The 20,685-nt window shown below is 40.4% G+C and overlaps 1 protein-coding gene across 1 annotated transcript in view; it reads left to right on the top strand.

Annotated features, from left to right (window-relative positions):
* The window catches only part of HCRTR2 (hypocretin receptor 2), a 70,712-nt gene that overhangs the window by 46,225 nt on the left and 3,802 nt on the right, over window positions 1-20,685 (top strand). The window contains exons 4-6 of the mRNA XM_019520559.1: window positions 5,984-6,099; window positions 14,577-14,797; window positions 19,765-19,886. Of these exons, the coding sequence (XP_019376104.1) occupies window positions 5,984-6,099; window positions 14,577-14,797; window positions 19,765-19,886 (459 nt within the window). The remainder of the gene's footprint in view (window positions 1-5,983; window positions 6,100-14,576; window positions 14,798-19,764; window positions 19,887-20,685) is intronic.

The following is a 20,685-nucleotide window of genomic DNA, read 5'->3' as shown; positions in this document are numbered from 1 at the left end:
TATGAAGGGATTGGGGTTCTGAAGATCTCTCCTGTGCGGAGGGATAGAGCACTTTAGTCTTGTCAACGTTGAGAGAGAGGCCCAAAGTTTGGTAGGATTCTGCAAAGAGATTCAGCATGGTCTGGAGGTTTCCCTTGCTGTATGGAAGGCTGGTGCAGTTGTCAGCATATTAAAGCTCAAGGATGGTCATTTTGAATACTTTGGTCTTTAAGCAAAAAAGTCCCAGATTGAAAAGCCTTCCATTCTTTCAGTATTCAGTGTCAATTCCAGAAGGGAGGAGGTCCTTAAGAACAAACAGGATGATGGTAAAAAAGTAGATAACAGAACTGGGGTGATGATACATATTTGCTTGAACCTAGTTTGGATGTGAAATGGATCTGTCTCTGGTCTGCTACAAAGAAAGGTTGCAGTCATCTGGTCATGGAGAAGCTTCAGGACCTTAACATATTTTTCAAGACATACAAACCCAGTCAGTACTTTCCACAAGGCTTTATGATTGATAGAGTCAAAGGCCACAGTAAGGTCAATGAAGGACATATACCAGTCCTGATGTTCCCAACAATTTTCTTGTTCCTGGTGGGCAACAAAGATCATGTCAATTGCGCTGTGGAATGGTCTGAAACCACACAGATTCTGAAAAGACTTCATCGGCAAGAGGTAGACGACAATTCAGAGGATATGTATGAGGATTTTCCCTTCTGTCAAAAGGAGGGTGATACCTCAATAGTTTCTGCACACAGACTTATCCCCTTTTGTGAAGATAGTTATGAAGTAAACATTCCTCAGGTCCCCAGGGATCTCCTTGTTGTTCCAAATTCAAAGAACAAATCTGTAGTATACTCACCACAAGCCTTAAAGATTTCAGCAGGTATACCATCTGGTCCAGTAGCCTTGTTTTTCTTGATTTCCTTGATGGCATGACAGATTTCTTCTAGGACATGGGGGCTGATGAGGGATATCCTTTTGCAGTACTGAGAGAAAAATTCAGATCCATTGCAGTTGACTCACAGTTCAGGAGTGCCTCAAAATGTTCAAACTGTTATTTCCATCTAGCTTGGAAGGAGTTGTTGTCTTTGATGAGTGTTGAGCTATCCTCCAATCACTGTGGAAAGTTGGATCATAGATGGCTTTTGTTGCCTGGAAAAAACTATGAATGTTATGTTTGTTGGCATATTGCTAAATCTCCTTGGCTTTATCTTGCTACCATTGTTTTTTTTTAATTTCCTGGATCCTCCTTTGAGCTTCAGCTTTGAGGAGCTTTTGAGATGAGATGTCTTCTTTTGAGATGAGGTGCTACATCTTATCAGTACTTTGTATGATGACATTTATACCTTCCTGTCACTACTTTCCAGATATGTTCTAGAAAAAAAAGATAGCCATTGGTAGTATGAAGTAATGCTTACCTTCTGCCTATGAACTAGGATCACATTTGCCTTTTTCTAGTCACTAGCCTTTTCACAGATACTATCCATCTCATTTGTAATTTCTGGTTGATGATCTCCCAGCTTATAAAGAAATTCTTAATGTTAGTACTGTAACTAGTCCTGCCCATACTGTCAGGTCAGTGTGTGACCTCCCTAGTATTTGGACAGGCCTGCCTAAAACTTCCTCAGTCTCTATTGTGTCTCCAAATTTCTGCCTGTCACAACTTGATCTTAATTTAGAATCCTTACATTTGGAGGCTGCAGGCAGAAAAGGTATCCTCTTCCAGGTACCCCAGTGCGGTTTGCAGTTCTCCAAACTTCTGCCCTGATCTTCCCAGAGAGAGTTGTCTCTCTCAGGACACTCTCCCAATTCAAGCCTTAAAGGCAATAATCATGACCTCCTGCCTCCCCCATAGTCATTCCCATGCCTCACAGGTGTTATTGAACACCTGTGTTTTGCCCCTCTATACTGTCCGGTCTGTCACAGCCTCCAAACACTTGTAGGGGTTTCAGCCATCCCCTGGCTTACATCCTCTTGCTCTACCTGGACTCTTTCCACCACTGCACCCAAGCCCAGCTTTACGGGCTCTAGTCCTACTCAGTCTATGGCCTTTCTCTGGCCTATACCTGGTCCTAGCAGGACGCTACACCTTGCTGTGCTTACTGTGCACCTTACTGTGACCTGTGCATCAGTGACCCCTCACAGGTTCATAGCACCTGAGTCACTGAAATCTCTGATGCCTGCAGAACAAAAGATCCCATGTCTCTGCATGGCTCAAATCCCCACTCATCCTTCCAGGGAAGCCCTTCACTTCCTCTTCCCTCTACTCAGTTTCTAGCTTTAAGTGTTGGACAGGGCCCTGGCTCCCTGACATGGGCCTTCCCTCTCTACTCCCATAGTTCCCTCCTACTTCCCTCTCTACTATGTTCCTTTCTCTCCCTTCCCCCTCAGTGAAGTAAAAGAGTTAGGCTCCTCTGTTACAAGTACCTAAATGCATAGTTTGTACTTTTTACATTTCTGTTACCCCAAAATGTGGGAGCATCCAGGCATTGCACATTCTACCAATCCTTCCCTGTTCTGATAAAGCATCCTTATTTTGTTTTATCAGAAATTTCACTAGTACACTTCTGTTTTTTGTACCACAGTTAATGATGAAAAGCTATTTTTTTTTCAATGCAGCATGGTATAAAACACTTTATTTAAGTCAGAAAAAATAATACTTACTTCATCTTGAAATGTTATCCAAAAAAACACATTCAGTTACTCTAGCATGATATACAGCTAATCTAACTTTGTTACTCTCATACTGTATTTATTCTATTATCTTTCTACTGCCATTTCTTGAATTATTCTTTCTTTCAATATTTGTTCTAAAGCTTTCTATGAGCTTCCTAACTGAGGCCAATAGGAATAGGCAGTCTCAATAAGGATAGATGTAGTTGTTCAGATTACTTTCCCCTATTCTTAAATAATACATTCACTATCTATTCACACCACTAACTTGAACAGTTCATTTAAAAGTTTATAATTTAATGTGTTACTTCTTTTAGAGTTCTGAAGTTATCCCTACCTACTGACGTGAAAGCATAAAGTTTTTCTTCTTCTTTTTGCCTTCCTGTCTTTGCTCTCATATGTTCAAAATTGAGGCAAAATACTCACTTAGTAATTGTGACATATCTAAATTTTCTTGAACTTCTCATATTCTCACTGACGAGCATCTCTGTTTCTTTTGTTCTTGTTCTTTTTCATCTGTATGACTGAAGGACCTTTACTATTTTTTTAAAATATTTTAATTAGGACTTTGCAAGGCCTAGCTTAACTCCTCTTTTAGAAATTCTTACTTTGTCCCTATACCTCCAGGACAGACTCTCAGCCATAGATTTCTTTGCTGGTAAGTGCTCTAATAATGATAAGAGGCTTTCAGTGTATTCTTACTGTCAATTTTGAATTGGTTATTTAACAAGGCAAGTCTAGAACCCTTCCTGCAAGTTTTTCTATTTGCATGCAATGCAAATAATTTTTTACCTGAAGTCCAATCTTTCTCAATGTTTAGATGTCTCAGCTCTTCAGTCCATTTGATCTCACTAGCAAGTTTCCTTACAGACTTACTTTTGTTTATCCTTTCATTTAATTTAAACTAAATTCATAATAGTTTAAACTAAGTCCACAATAACATTAACCCTTGATAGTTCCATGACTATTTGGTGAGTACCATGTGCAAGTGAAACTATACCCTGCTTTCTACAGTATTACTTATCACAGAGGTAAAGTTGTTATGATCTTCACAGACACCAAAATCATAATTTACTTTCATTATCAGAGACCACCACAGATGAGCATGATTCTTTTCTGTTCTGAAGCCGATTGAATGGCCTGTCTAAGATGAGAACTTTTTCTCCTCTGCTTCTGATATATGTAGAAATGACTGAAGGATAGGTGTTGCATAATAGGTAATTCAAATGTCACCATAAATGTACAAAAGCACTGATTGATGTTTCCCCTCAGCACCAATCTGACCATGGAGCCTGGGATTAATTCATCTGAAAAATGAACAGCATCCTTGACCAGTCCCTCCTTCTGTCTACTGAAGTGATTACTAAGCCACTTGAAAGCTTTACTTTATCTTGAAAAACTAAACAGATTCAGCTTCTTAAGCGAAAGTTCTGCAAAGTACACTGTCCTGGGTGAAGGAAGGACTAAAGTTTCTTTTGATGTTTAGCTACCTGCACTTTTCAGGTGGCAGAACTTCAAAGAAGAAAGCTGGCTTCTTCCCCTAGCCTGGCCCATCAGCCCTTTGTAGATAGCTGGGCTGCACTCATGTTTCCATTGGATTCAGAGTGCTAAATTGGAAGCCATAAACTCCAGGTGGCTCTTTGAATGTGTACTGCCTTTATACCTGAAAGGAGCCCTGCTGCCTGCATAGCATTAATGAGGCAGGTGACAGCTTCTTATTAGCAAGAGGAATCTATTCTCATCTCTATCACTGACCTCTTGTGATCTCAGTAAGTCATGTAACTTTCTTTTCAACAGCTGTAGAATGTGAATAACAGTGATTCCCTAGTTTAGAGCATAAGAATTGCCATTAACTGGTTAAGACCACAGATCTTGCCCAGTCTCCTGTGTCACACAGTGGCAAAAGTATTGGGAAGATCCACTCACTGAAGTGTACAACACACTTTGGGATCAGAAATTTCCTGACTTTAGAGTGTTTAATTTAGAAAATTCAGGTTTTTGCATGAATTACACTAGCTTATTTTAATGATTCCATTGTATACTTCTGTGGTTGCCAACATTTGCGGTACAGCCCCCCTTCTGTATGTGCATGTATATATATATATGTGTGTGTGTGTGTGCGTGTGCGTGTATATACATGTGCATATATATCTAGAGAGAGAGACACACACACACATACATACACATATATATACACACACTCATCTATATATCCATATATATATATGGATATATGGATATATGGATGTATTGATGAGTGTGTGTATATATGTATATATGTTTGCACATATATGCGTATAAGCATGTCCGTCTCTACCTACTAGCCATCCATCTTATGTGTCATTAGCGTAATATTGCCATAATATTTGAATATCTCAAATCTTTATTTATCTTCGCATCAGCCCTTGAGGTAGATCAATTCTATTTTACCTACTTACAGATGGATAAGTGCAACAAAGGTATACTAGAATGTCATGCTAATATAGCATTGCTACTTCTAATATCTAAATTAGCTGAGGTATCTCTAAACAGATTGCACATATTCTGGGCTGGAATGGTGTTTCAGCCATCATAATTCAGAGCAAATGTAAAAAACAAGATTCTGGGGCTACTTCTAATGACTTCTCTTTGAATGGGCTGTCTTCATTTTCATAGTGGGTTAAATACAAGCCATTGTTTTGTCTGGTATTTGACTTGGTCTATACTTAAGCTTGTTTTTCTCAGACCTGAGAAGGGGCACTTTGTGCCTAAAAGCTTGTCTTTCTCCCAACTATACACTTAGTCCAATAAAAGATATTACAAAGGGGAAAAAAAACATTTTGCTTCTTTGCCATGTTGACATGCACAAACAAGACAAGCTCAGGGTCACAGAGCAGTAACTAAGAACAGGTATCTCACACGGTAACATCATGGTAACAACATGGAACTTTCCTTTCTCTTTATGGAGTGTGTTACATTACAACATACAATGTAGATAGGATTTGAAAATTCAGTTGTCAGCTACTAAAAGAAGGTACTATCATCTTCCTAATGGAACTCTTCACTAATTAAAAAAAATATAGTAAAGAATGTGCTCTCAACCCAGGAGGGCAATATGCTGCCTTGAAGTGTAGAAGCAAGTCAAAATACTTTACAAGAAAATGTCTCATTCTTATTCAAGGACCAGCTTCAACCATCAGATTTATGTGTGTTTACCCATTTTAACTAATGAGTATTGCATATATGTGTACCTGCAAGTACCATTTGATTCAAAATAATTTTTTAACAGGATACATAGATCTATATTTATATATGCATAATTTTTCTATTTTATTTTTTCTTCCAGCTGAGGTCTACCCAAAAATGTACCACACATGTTTCTTTCTGGTGACATACATGGCACCACTCTGTCTTATGGTGTTGGCCTATTTGCAAATATTTCGAAAACTATGGTGCCGCCAAGTAAGTTATATATACTGACTCACATTTAGGTTTATTGGTTATGTTTATGTCTATTTAGGAATAAAAGATTTTCTCCAAAAATTCCATAACACCACTTAGGTCCTGAGGAGTGCACCCAGTATTATGATTAGCCTTACTGGCAGTCTAGAAGATTTGGATGCCTACTATTTCAGAAAGGAAGGCAATTACAGTGAAAGATGAATTATTTTGTGCAAGTCTGGGAAAGTCTTCAAAAGAAGAAACAAAAGCAGTGAGAAAAGGATCCCTGATTTTCCTAAATGGCACTTCCTTACATAATGGTGGTTGATTTTACATAGATTTTCACAGATTCACAGAGGTTTAGGGCTGAAAGGGACCTTGTGAGATCATCGGATCTAGCCCCCCTGCTCTGGGCAGGAAAGACTGCTGGGGTCAAATAACCTCAGCAAGGTGTGGATCTAGTCTCCTTTTGAAGAACTCCAGGGTAGGTGCCTGCTCCAACCCCACTAGGAGTCTATTTCAGTTGGTCACATGAACTGTGAAGAAGTTTTTCCTTATATCCAGTCTGAAACTTTCTTCTAGGAAATTATGACCATTTCTCCTGGTTTTCCACTGGGGCGCTTTGGTGAATAGTTGTTCACCTAGCCCCTGATGCTCTCCCCTGATATATTTGTCAGCTGCCACCAAATACCCCCAAAGTCTTCTCTTTTCCAGGCTGAACAGTCCCACATCTGTCAGCCTTTCCTTGTAGCTTGCTCTTCAGGCCTCTAATCATGCAAGTGGCTCTTCTCAGGACTCTCTCAAGCTTTTCCACATCCTTTTTGAGGTGTGGCACCTAGAACTAGATGGAGTACTCCAGCTGTGGCCTCACCAATGCCAAGTAGAGTGGAAGAATAACTTCCTTAGTTTTGTTTGAGATGCATCAGTTGATGCATACCAGTGTATTGTTTGTTCTGCTAGCTGTAGCATCACACTGGTGGCTCATATTCATTTTATGGTAAATTATTATCCCCAGGTCCCTTTTGAATGTGAGGCTAGCTAGTGTAGCACCAATGAGCCTGTAAGTTTGTTGAGGATTTTTCATCCCCAGATGAAGCACTTCTCAGTGTTGAACAGCATCTGGTTCTGGTTTGCCCTTCTAACTAATCTGTCTAGGACTACCTGAACCATCAGCCTACCTTGATGCATGGCTGCACTCTGGGGGGACCCCACTGGCTACCTTCCACAAGGTCAACACAGATCCATCTATTAGAACTGTCTGGGTCCAGCCCCATATCCAGTTTGCCACCCATCTGACTGTTGAATTGTTGATCTCATCGTCCCCTAGTTTTACCTTCATGGAACACCAAGTAAAAGGCCAACCTAAAATCCAAGTAAATGGCATTGGCATCATCTCCCTTATCCAGGTGGTGAGTAACCTGGTCATAGAAGGAGATGAGGTTAGTCAGACATGACCTGCCTATGACAAAACCATGCTGGCTGTCATTCAGAATTTTGCCTCCTACTAGCTTATCACATATGGGCTCCTTGAGAAATTTTTCGAGGATTTTTCCTGGGATTGAGGCCAGGCTGATCAGCCTGTAGTTCCCTGGGTCCTCTCGCATCCTCTTCCTGAAGATGGGCACAACATTGGCCCTTTTCCAGTCTTCTGGGACCTCTCCTGAGTGCCGTGAATTCTCAGAGAGATTCACCAGCAGTCCTGTGATGACTTTGGCTAATTCGTTCAGCACTCTCGGATGGAGTTCATCCAGTCCTGATGAATTATAGACATCCAGCCTCTTTAGCTGTTCTTTCACCAGCTCTACATTGACTGTTGGTAGGTGATCACCCCTATTGTGACTATTCTGTGTCATATTTGCATTTGGCAGGCTATCACTCTCGGACTGGTGGAATACAGATGTGAAGCACTCATTCAGGAGTTCAGTTTTCTCCTTGGTGTCAGTGATCAGATGTGTAAATGCATTGAGCAGTGGTCCCACATTTCCACTGGTTTTCCTTCTGTTATCTAACCTGAATTTGGTCACCACCTTTGCTTTTCTAATCTGCCTCCGACAGGCGTGGACTAATCTTATGTAGTTCTCCTTGGGACCTATTCCTATAACATCATTGGTAAGCCTCCCTTTTCTTTTCAGAAGATCTGCAACTTTCCTATTGAGCCAAGACAGGCTCCCAGCCCCAGTGCCAACTTTTCTGCTTACAGGTAAGGACAACTTCTGTGCACCGAAGATTGTGTCCTTGAGGAACAACTACTCTTCATCCACACTCTTTCCCTGAGGTCCATGATCCTGTAGGGCATTATTCACTAAAGCTCTTAGCTTATTGAAGTCAGCTTTTTTTAATGTCAAGAATTTGCACCTGACTGACAGATTTCCCAGCCCTGTGACGGACAGTGAAAGTGATAATGTCATGGTCACTGTTGCCTAGGTTACCCTCTGTCATCAGATCACTCTCCAGGTCATCCCTCTTGGCCAAAACTAAATCTAGAAGTGCATTTCCTCTGGTCAACCCATATACTTCCTGAGACAGGTAGAGTTCGTCAATACAAGGCAGGAGTCTATGCAACTGGTCAGATCTGGCTGAGGGCTCTTCCCAGGAGATGTCTGGGTAGTTAAGGTCTGCGTGATGACCATATCCCATGCTCTCGCAGCCTCTTCCAGTTCTCTGGAGAAGTCCAGATCTAGCACCTCATCTTGATTCAGAGGTCTATAATATATTCCTACAGTTAGGTCCCTTACTGTGTCCCCACCATAACTTGACACAGAGGATCTCAAGTTGTCTTTCCTCAATTTCAGCTTCCAAGCAGGTGTATTACTCCTTTACATATAGAGTTAGACCTCCACCCTTTTCCCCTATGCAATCCCTCCTATGCAGGGTGTGGCCCTCTATAGCTACAATCCAATCATGGGTAGAGTCCCACCAGGTCTCTGTTATCCCTATGATATCATAGCTCCTGCTGGAAAGGAGGAGGGCCAGTTCCTCCTGTTTTTTCCCCATGCTCCTGGCATTTGTGTACAGGCATTTGAGCCCTCTGCTGGAGGCCCTCCATTTCCTGTCACATTGAGGGAGCCCCACTGCCTCAACTCATGCTGTAGTGCCCTTCCTGTTGTTTCCTGTTGTAATGGTTGTTTGTTTGTTAGACCCTTGCTCCACTTGCTGCTCCCCCCCTCCCCCATCCCCTGGTGATCTCAGTTTAAAACCCTGTCCAGGCGGTCTGCCATCCTGGCCAAGAAAAGAACCTTTCCCTTCAGCATGAGGTAGATACCATCCCTTCCCAGAAGATGTCTGTCTGTGAAGTGCATGCTGTGGTCAAGGAAGCCAAAACCCTCTCAATAGCACCATCACCAGAGCCTTCAGTTCACCTCTTCAATACATTTTTCATAGCTGCTGGAGTATAGATGTGTAGAAAATAGTTTTTTCCTCCTTTTTTACAAACTCAGAAATGAACCTATTCAACTTAAATATCTGTCAAATGCCTCTGACATTTTTTTGTTACATTCATCTGTGATAATGAGCCCCTGTGTGACCAAAGGCTGGTTTAGAAATCAACAATTCAAAATTCAGAAATGTGAAATCAGATTTTTCATACACATGGCCATTTTGTCAAACATTTTATTGAAATGATAAGCAAAATGAAGAACAGAGAAACAAGCAGGCAGACAAAAAACCCCCCTGAAATTAAGTAAGCAAAAATGGTATACAGTGTTTCAAAATTTTTTTTGCCATTTTCATGCTGCACAAATTAGCAAGCTGCTTGATCATCACTTCAGTGCCTGAACAGGTTGAGCAGATTAGCAATTGCTTGTACTCCACACTGCTTCTGCATTGCTGTGCTCTGGACCTAGTCAACCCATATGTGGCACTTCCTTGCTACCCACTAAAGGACCAGTAAAGTGGTAAATGTCATGTGAAGTGAGAAATTCCACTTTTATAATTTCCAAGCAGCTCTTACAAGGCATCATACTCAATATAGCCTTGAGTAATTTCTATCCTGTCATTACTTCTGATGACGTCTGAAATTGAATGTCCTGCCAAGAATATAATACTTTATGTGATGTGTGTTATATATAGCTCTATCTAATATTTTATGGATTTCATTCATAGACTTAAAAAATCCAAATACATGCAGAACAAAACAAAACATCATGAAAATCTTTTTGCCAGGATATGTATCTCCTGTAAAATTTGCTGACCTAGAAAACCAAAATATACTATAAGGCATATGGCTTTAGGGAGTTGTGATGTCATCAGTCCATTAATCAAAGCAATATTATCCTAGATTTAAGTATTACAAAATTAAAACAAATGTAAACCTGCCCTACTTGCTTTAAAACTGTATTAGTTGCAGTTTTAGATCTTTGCATATATAATATTACTCATTCAAGATTTTAAATTCAAGTGTTTTGGTATGAACATTTAAAACCAGAGTGAATCATATGGACTGCACCTAAACCACAAAAATAAATGTTAGCTGGCTGGATATTTTTTTAAATTACGTTAGTCTAAAACAGTTTTAAGATCTTTTGCATTATCCACACTGACAACTAATGTTAGGATGATACTAATATGAAAACCCTAGAAATTAGCTTCTACAATAAAAAAGTTACAATTACTAATGTTTGATTATCACCAGTAAAGAATTACACATGCCTCTTTTCCTAACGTAGATTCAGACAAGGCACATAAGGAAAATTAGTAACATATCTTATTAAGAAACATGAATTGATTTGCAGAAAACATTAAGCATCTTTCAAAATGAAGTAGGTGTTATTCAGTGTAAATTAAAAGCATGTTTTTTAATTTATTCTTTGATAATAACCACAGTTAAAGAACTATGCTGTTTGTCAGAATGTCAGTTAATACACTAATACTACTGCAATGTACAAATGATCTTTCCAGATGCATACAAAAAATACAATGTGCTAATGAAGACAGTTGCAAGCCTTGACAAGAAACCAGTTGAAACTATTTCTGTTTTCAAATGAGGGTATCAACAAAGTGAATCTTCAAAAATTACCTTGTGGAAAAATCTTGGACCACCTTTACTCTCAGGCAACTCTGGAAGTTTTCAATCATATCTTTTAATCAGGCATTTTTGGTACGGATTTGCAAATTCAGAATTAAAGTCTTTATGAAAGAAAGGGCAATAATGTCAAAGTAATTTATTTGAATTACAAGTGAAGAGGGAGATATTCAATTCAAAAGAATATTTTCCCCATACACTTTAAAAAGGAGATTAAAAAGAGTATCTAAGCAGTTTCTCTAGAAGTGAATTGCCTTATGATGAACAGGCTGACACACATTCCACTTACCAGAAAGTTAGATAGACTTATATTGATTAAACCTTATGTTCTTTTACACTAAGATACATTTCTTTCCATTAGTTTAGTTTAATGAGAATTCGATCCATCATTTTTTGTTTTTAAAATGTTTTCAGTTTTTTAAACAAATATTATTATACTTTGAAGGATTTCCTACTGTTATAAAGGCATCTTTAAAAAATAACTTAAAGTTGGGGGTTAAAAAATGGGTATTCTACAATTTCAGTACCAATTATGATCATTCTAAATGTTACTGTGAAACTACTGAGGATGTTTAGTTAGCTTGTTAGCATTCTATAAATCATACCCATTAAACTTAGACTATAATACATTTTTATTATAACATCTAGAAAATTAATTTGTTCTTTGTGTATGCATGTGGTTATTAATGCATTAACTATAATAATTAATGCATATGTAAATCAAGTTAAATGCCCCTCAAGCTCTAGTATGTTTAACAGCCCTGTAGGATTTATGTATTTTTGGTTTTTTGCCTAGAACATTTTATTATATTATTTGCTTATTGGCTTAAAATGGAAAATGCTTCTTATTCTTTGAGTGTCCCCAAAGTATATATAACTCAGGAATGGGGTTCTATAGATAAATTCTATGGGAGTTTCTGTTGAGTACGTAAAGATTCAATAGGTAGTTTAAGGCAACTGCACATTGTGTATATTCTGCTGCAATCTATATCTGTGATCCCAGCCAGAGGCTGTTTGAATGGTAGATAAAAATTCTCTAATCACAGCATCATCAGTCATGTCTCAAGTTTCATTAGAAATGAGGTGTTCCAAGTCTTGAGACAAGATCTACTTCTTTCAATCTAAATGGGAGTAGCTACAAAAAAACAGGTGCAAAAATTTTGGTGAAAAATGAAATGTTCACACCATAAAGAGGAAAAAACAATTTCTAGTGTGTGTGTTTGGGTTCCACCTCCACTCTCTTCATTTTCTTAATGTAATATCACAGCAGTGAAATGGAAGAGTCATCTTATAAGAGGAAATTCCATTATTAAAGTAGGATAAGTCCTTTGCAATAAGATACATCTCAGATATGAAAATTATGCTACTGTTGATTTTAGCCCAAAATCTGGGAGCAATGTTACAGCTCAAATTTTATTTGCTTTGTGTTTATAAAAACATCAATAATAGAGTAAATCTTAAACTATACCTCTATTGTATGCACCCTCAGTACAGGGATATATTGTTTGCTGGGAGGTTATAGTTACTAATATCAAGGGCAGTGGAGGAAAAATGGAAAAGTCAAGTGCCTACCTAGAGAAGTGAAGGACTGGGAGGGTGGGGAAGAAGACAGCATTAGAACTCTAACAAGAGGAAAAAGTTAGAATAAAAATGGAGTTCTCACTAGACAACCAGAAGGAGGTGCATGCGCTTCAGGTTGGATATTCAACTCAAAAGGATCACATGCAACCTAGAAATTGGAAGCTTTGTAAGAACCCACTAAAATGAGAAGGTAAACAAAAGTTTCTATTGCTATTGTCATTTCCTTCATTTTTAATTTCATGCTTATTTTGAGTCCATCTCATTGATTTTAAAATGCTTGAGAGGGGGTTGCAACATATGTAGAGAAATTCCAGATGTCCAACTTTAGTTAATTTTCAGCAATGAGACAGATTCAAGGAAATTAATTTATTTCCAACCCTAACCACTCTCAGAAAGGTAGAAACATTTTCTCTCATCTGGCTTCTGATGTGTTGCTTACTGTGAGGGGAGATAAGCGTAAGCCCCAAAAGGATCTTCTAAGGAGACACAAATGAGAACCTCTTTCCCCAGTGGTTCTTTTTCCATCTATTGTAACATCTTTAACTATATAACCTATTCCTTCATTCTGTGCCTTACTCCTTAATTAAAATATTGTCTTTTCACCATATCCTTCCCTTTAGCTGCATTCTCTAGCACTAACCTGATTTTTTTCATGAGAAAATAGTCCATAGGCACTCCTTTAGAGATGGCTGTGTTTAATAAGTTTCAAAGAGCATAGCGGACCAGCATTAACCCATTTAGCCATGACCATCTTTACATAAATGTTTTGAATTCACTTCCCTGCATTCTGAAACACAGGCATAGGCCGGAAATAGACATTCAGTTTCTCCTGGGAGATCTGCTGCTCTTCCAAGAGAAATCACACACATACAGGTGTTTAGGATTTTTCTCCAAAAATAAAAATGGTTTCTTCAGGGGAGAAACAACCTGGGAACAATCAGGATTAAATAATTCCCTGGAAAGTTTCTTCTAAGAGAATGAATGTCTGTACATGTTCTCCTCTGAGAGAAACCATAGCACAGTCTTCCAGCATTCCAGGGTGATTTGCTTCCTACCCTCCTATGGGAAATTGTCACTCACTGGACTCTACTGCTCTAGCCGAGCAAGGAGCAGAATATGGCTTCTTCAGAATGCCCCATGTTGAGCTGCAAGGAGAGATGAGTTGACCCTGAGCAATCTGGGTCAGTCAATCAGGGATTCCCTGTACTCTGCTACTAGTCTGTCTCCAGGAAGATGGAGGGAGCCTGCAGAGCATGATGAGATATGTACCCAGGGGCTATGCAGCATCATCACTGAAAACTCTCTCTTTTTCAGGGGCTCAGCAGTCAAATGTCTGTTCAGGCATCTAGGGATACATTTTTCTACCAGGAGAATTCTGCCAGATCACTAGAATGTGTTTATGCAGTTGTAGTTTGAAAATCACTCTGGTCCCTCAACCCCTTGGCCAGAATCACAATGCAGGAAAAAATGACTACTTTCCCATTGCCTGCCCCCTCTCCCATTGCCTGCCTCTCCCCTCCCCTGTCTTCCCCCTCCCCTTCTCCCCACAAACACCTTTCAAAAATAGAGTGTTCAAATCCCTTCTGGGCAGTTAGGTAACATGTTGAAAATATTATGGGTATTTGAAAAGCTATATACCCTGGTTTGTATGCATATTTTTGTATTTATGTGCACACCAAAATAACCCTATTGATTATTAACAGCTTCTTAAATTTATTTATTCTCCTAAATGAGCAGTGTTTGATGACTGCAATCTATGGGAAAAATTGGCAGTGTAAAACTTTATGTCAGCATATCCCCCTTCTCTTTTAGCTACTCCCTACAGAGTTTGTTTTTCACTGCAACAAATAGAGCAAATATCCATAATGAAGTTTCCACTTACTCTCTGTTCTTTCAGATCCCAGGAACTTCTTCAATAGTTCAGAGAAAATGGAAGCCACTACAGTTTTCAGCACAGCCCCGGGGGCTGGGACAATCAACAAAGTCAAGGATTAGTGCTGTGACAGCTGAAATAAAACAGATACGAGCAAGAAGAAAAACAGCACGTATGCTGATGGTTGTTCTCTTGGTTTTTGCACTTTGCTATCTACCAATTAGTGTCCTCAATGTCTTAAAAAGGTAAACTTATCCAGAAATAGTTAATACCTTAGGAAAGCTTTTTGTCAAAAAGAAGTTTTCTCTGATACAATTTGATTCATTCGAGCTGACAGACACCCACATAATGCAGGAAAGAATCTGAGTTAACCAATCAGCTGGCAGAACTTTTGTGAAAGATTGTGGAACCATTATTTATACTAGCTTTTATTTATGAAAATTACCTCATTTATTTCAACTTCCATGCCCATTTCTTTTTGTGAATGCACTCAGGAGCTGTGTCCAGATGAGCGTGTATGTGCAGTATATGGCATTGCAGCCCCATCTGTGGTGCCACACACTGCACATGCAGGCATTCCATGAACTGTTACTTTTCAGTGAGGGGGGTAGGTGGGGAGGGACGGGAGGCATCCCTGGGAGATACGAAAGGTAAAAAAAACTCCACACCTTAAAAAAGTGACATGGCTTATGGTTGTGTCCCAGCTCTGCCACTGATTTGATGTGGGATCTTTGGTGAATCATTATTAGGTGCCTGTACACAAATGCATGGAGCCTGGGAAACAAGCAGGAAGAATTGGAAGTCCTTGCACAGCAGTGGAACTATTATATGATTGGAATAACAGAGACTTGGTTGGATAGCTTGCATGACTGGAAAACTGTCATAGATTGGTACAAACTATTCAGGAAGGACAGGCAGGGGAGAAGAGGAGGAGGAGTCACACTATGTAAAAAGAGCCATATTATTACTCAAACTGGAATAGGCCTTTTCAGAGTCTCTCAGTTAAGGTCAGAGGGGAAAGCAACAAGGGTGATGTCATGGTGGGGGTCTGCTATAGACCACCAGGCCAGGAGTAAGTGGTGGATGAGGCTTTCTTTAAGAAGCTAGTGAAAGTTTCTTGATCACAAGCCCCGGTTCTCTTGGGGGACTTCCATCACCCTGACATCTGCTGGGAGGGCAATACAGTAGTGTGCAGGCAATCCAGGAAGTTTTTACAGTGTCCGAGACAACTTCCTGGTGCAAGTGCTGGAGCAGCCAACTAGGGGCCATGCTCTTGACCTGCTACTAAGAAACAGGGAAGAACTGGTGGGGAATGTAGTAGTGGATGGTAACTTGGGAAGCAGTAACCACAAGATGATTGAGTTCAGGACCCTGAGGAAAGGAAGGATGGAGAACAGCAAAGTAAGGACCCTAGACTTTAGAAAAGCAAACTATGACTTGCTCGGGGAACTCATGGTCAGGACCCCTGAAAAGCCAGTCTTAGGGGAAGAGGAGCCCAGGACAGCTGGCTGTACTTGAAAGAAGCCTTACTGAGAGTGTAGGAACAAACCATCCTGATGCATAGGGAAACTGGCAAAAGACCAGCTTGGCTTAGCAGGGAACTCTTTAGTAAACTAAATCACAAAAAGGAAGCTTATAAGAAGTGGAAATTTGGACAGATAACTAGGGAAGAATATAAGAGCATTGCTCCAGTATACAGGGATGAAGTCAGGAAGGCCGAAGCACAACTGGAGTTGCAGCTAGCAAGGGATGTGAAGAGTAACAAGAAGGGTTTCTACAAGTATGTCAGTAGCATGAGAAGGATCAGGGGAAGTGTGGGTTCCTTACTGAATGGGGGGAGGCAACCTAGTGACAGAGGATGCAGAGAATGCTGAAGTACTCAATGTCTATTTCACCTCAGTCTTCATAGGCAAAGTCAGCTCTCAAACTACTGCATCTGGCAGCACAGTTTGGAGAGGAGGTGAGTAGCTCCCAGTGGGTAAAGAACAGATTAGGGACTATTTAGAAAAGCCGGACGTGTACAAGTCCATGGGGCCAGATGGGATGCACCTGAAGCTGCTGAGGGAGTTAGCATGATGTGACTGAAGAGCCACTGGCCATCATCTTTGAAAACTCATGGTCATCAGGAGAGGTCCCAGATATTTGGAAAAGAGCAGACATCATGCCCATATTTAAGAAAGGGAAAAAGGAGGATCCAGGGAACTACAGAGCAGTCAGCCTCACCTCAGTCCCTGGAAAAATCATGGAAGAGATCCTCAAGGAATCCATCTCAAAGCACTTGGAGAAGAAGGTGATTAGGAATAGTCAGCATGGATTAACCAGGGGCAAGTCATGCCTGACCAACCTGATTGCTTTCTATGATAAGATGACTGGCTCTGTGGATGCAGGGAGACAAGTGGATGTGGTATACCTTGATTTTAGCAAGGCTTTTGATATGGTCTCCCACAACATTCTCGCAGGCAAGCTAAGGAAGTGCAGGCTGGATGAATGGTGGATAGAAACTGTCTGGATCATCAGGCTTAGTGAGTAATAATCAATGGCTCAATGCCTGGTTGGCAACCAGTATCAAGTGGAGTGGCCCAGGAGTCAGTCCTGGGGCGAGTTTTGTTCAACATCTTCATCAACAACCTGCAAGATGGCATAGACTGCACCTTCAGGAAGTTTGCAGATGAAAACAATTTGTGGGGAGTAGTAGATACACTGGAGGGTAGGACTAAGATTCGAGTGGCCTAGACAAACTGGAGGACTGGGCCAAAAGAAATCTCATGAGGTTCAACAAGGACAAGTGCAAAGTCCTACACTTAGGCTAGAACAATCCCATGCACCAGTCCAAGCTGGGGGCTGACTGACTGACTGACTGGGCAGCAGCTCTTCAAAAAAGACATAGGGTTTACAGTGGACAATAAACTGGATGTGAGCCAGCAGTGTGCCCTAGTTGCCAAGAAGGCTAATGGCATACTGGCTGCATTGCTAGATGTCTTGCCAGTAGGTGCAGGGAAGTGATTATTCCCTTCTACTTAGCACTGGTGAGGCCCCTTCTGGAGTATTGTGTTCAGTTTTGCCCCTGCCCCCCCCCCCCCAACTACAGAAAGGATGTGGACAAACTGGAGAGAGTCCAGTGGAGGGTAACAAATATGGTTTGGGGGCTGGGAGACATGACTTAGGAGAGGCTGAGGGAACTGGGTTTATTCAGTCTAGGAAAGAGAGGACTGAGGGGAGATTTAATAAAAACCTGAAGAGGAATTCAAAAGAGGATGGAGCTAGACTGTTCTGAATGGTGGCAGATGACAGAACAAGGAGCAATGGTCTCAAGCTGCAGAAAGGGAAGTTTAGGTTAGATATTAGGAAGAATTTTCTCACTAGGAGGGTAGTGAAACACTGGAACAGGTTACCTAGAGAGGTGGTCGAATCTCCATCCTTGGAGATTTTTAAGACACAGCTGGACAAGGCTTTGGCTGGGATGATCTAGTTGGGGATGGCTCTGCTTTGAGCAGGGGTTTGGACTAGATGACCTCCTGAGGTCCCTTCCAACTCTAACTTTCTATGATTCTATGATTATTAGATCTCAGTTTTCCCTCCAATACCTTGACCATTTAGATTGTGAACTTCTGGGACAAAAACACACTTTTGTACTCTGTGGGCACATCCAGATGAACAGGGGTGTGCACTTATAGGGGCACAAATAATAGCTGCACAGATCTGCGCCACTACTTTGTGCTGCAGTGCACACCCATACACATGTACTTTGCTGTGGGACATATTGTCCCACTGTGGGCACACTGCCCATACCCAGGTCCTCCTGGCCCCTTCTGTGCTGCTGGGAGTTGGCCAGGGCACAGGGTGTTTCAGTGTGAAGCTAGTCCGCACTAAGGCACCCTGCATCCCAGCCAGCTGCGGAGCAGCATGTGGAGATGGGGCAGCCAGCAGCCCAGGGCTGTTTGCCCCCTTGTCTCCATATACCTTGGAATGAGGGCTCTGCAGTGGAATCTTAAAATTTAAATTTGGAAAAAATATCCTAAAATAAAAACTCCCTTTTAAATGATATTTTTACTTCCTGCAAACAAATGGCTCAAATATTTTGTTTTTTATTGAGGAACAATTTAGAACTGGAGACAAAGTGTGTGTGTGTGTGTGCGCGCACGTGCACGCGCGCGCGGGTTGTTACCTTTTATCACACTGGATATCATTTGCTACATGCATGAGAAGCAGAAATAGACCCCAAACTTTTGGTCTGGTATTTCATATATTAAACAACTAGTTTATTTGCAAGGCTATAGATTTTCCCAAAAACAGGTAGCACACAAACCTTTATTGTTAATCAGAAGCAAAAAAATATACAGATTTTCAATGCCTCTGAGATTGAAAAGCATGCCCAGAATGAATTTAAGTTAGTGAACTGTTTTTTTATGGTTATTTAATTAAAATAAGAGTAATCGGTGAGCCAGTAAAGTAATAGGCAACTCAAGGAACAATATAAAGAATCAAGAGTTTTGTCATGTCTATTAACCAGAATAGCTATAAAACATGGTAGTGTTCTAGCCAGACATATAATTTTGTGGTTACACTTATGTGCGCACACAACTCCCAATAGGAACAAAAGGAAGAAATTGGGGAGACTGAGTGGGGATGACACTGTTCACTATCCTATAGTGACTCTGATTGAGAAGGACATGACCATAATTTTATCATTGCTAGGGAGGATTATATTAAAACAGACTGAATTATCTGGAACACATATAGTTTTCTGTTAAATGTTGAATGCCAGGTACCATTTCTAAATGTATAATTGTTCTTATCATCAGGGTGCAGTGTTTGGGAGGAAAGTATCATCCACAATCATCATGGACATTTTTTGCATAATCCACAATGATTAAATGTGGTGCCCTTCTACAAAAGGGCAGGCTGTGGAGAAGAAATGGGATATTTTCCAGAGTCACTCAAGTCTGGCTATTCTGAGCTGACAGAACTATTCAACTGGCATAATTCTAACAAACCTCCTTAACCAGAAGCTGGACAAAGATCCTACAACCTACAGACTCTGGTTTTGGGTAGAGTTTTTGCATTTTCTAGAGAAAGCTGGCTGTGTTGATCTAGGGATTTCTGGCAAATGAGTCTTTGAAATGGCATTCAAATAAAGTTTTAAATGATTTATATTCAGAAACTTATGCCTCATCTCTCAGATTTTTTCTCTTTTTTCTCCTTTATTCTGCAGGGTTTTTGGCATGTTTAACCATGCTGATGACAGAGAGACGGTGTATGCCTGGTTTACATTCTCACACTGGCTCGTTTATGCAAACAGTGCAGCAAACCCTATTATTTATAATTTTCTCAGTGGTAAGTTTCTAGCTGATGCTAGGTTTCAAGGTTAAGGTTTAGTTTAAGTATAGTAAGTGGTAAAAATATGGTAGAAGTCTAACCTGGTAATTAAGAACAGCACAACTTACCATAGGGCCTTAGCTCTAAATCATGATTTCAGTACCACTTTCAAGCGTTCTGTGGGCTTTAAGTATCCTCATTCACTTTAGGGGAACAAATATTTGAGTAGGAGTGGCAGAATCTGACCATGAGGAAGGGTCAGAAGTATTGGGAAGCCCTGAGTAAATAGAGAAAATTTCTGTTTAATTCAGTTATTCCTTCTTAGGCCTCAACTGGCAGGAATCTCAGTGAAAAATATGGCTTTTTAGAAGGGATAGAAAACAATAAATATTTTTTGAAAGGTTTTGAAAAAATAAGGAGTTTCAATGAACATTCCTAAATGTTATATTCATAAAAGTATATTTACCAGTCTCTCTTTTTTTTACCTGACTTTATTATTAATATGAGATTGTTGCTAATAACAAATACGTATGTTATAGATCAAGGGCACTTGTACATGTGAGGGGGGTTTAGTTCCCCTAAACTGAAATGGTGGATTTTTAATGGATTGTTAATTCTGACCCACCATTTCAATTTAGGGGCTTCCATCACTGTGACAGAGCAGTGACGGCCTGCTGTCAGCTTATGCCGCCCCCTCCCCCCTCCATCATGAGCAGGCTCCACCCAGGAGAAAAAAAAATAGTGAGGAGCCCGAACCTTTTTTTCTTTACAGAGTCTGCCTGCCTCTTGCACAGCCGGGGGGGGGGGGGGGGGGGGG

The sequence above is a fragment of the Gavialis gangeticus genome, unplaced genomic scaffold (assembly GCF_001723915.1).
Source record: "Gavialis gangeticus isolate Ggan-Ray unplaced genomic scaffold, GavGan_comp1, whole genome shotgun sequence".
In the NCBI taxonomy this organism is placed as follows: domain Eukaryota; kingdom Metazoa; phylum Chordata; order Crocodylia; family Gavialidae; genus Gavialis; species Gavialis gangeticus.
Note: the sequence above shows the minus strand (reverse complement) of the source record. Positions and strands in the feature narration are given on the sequence as shown.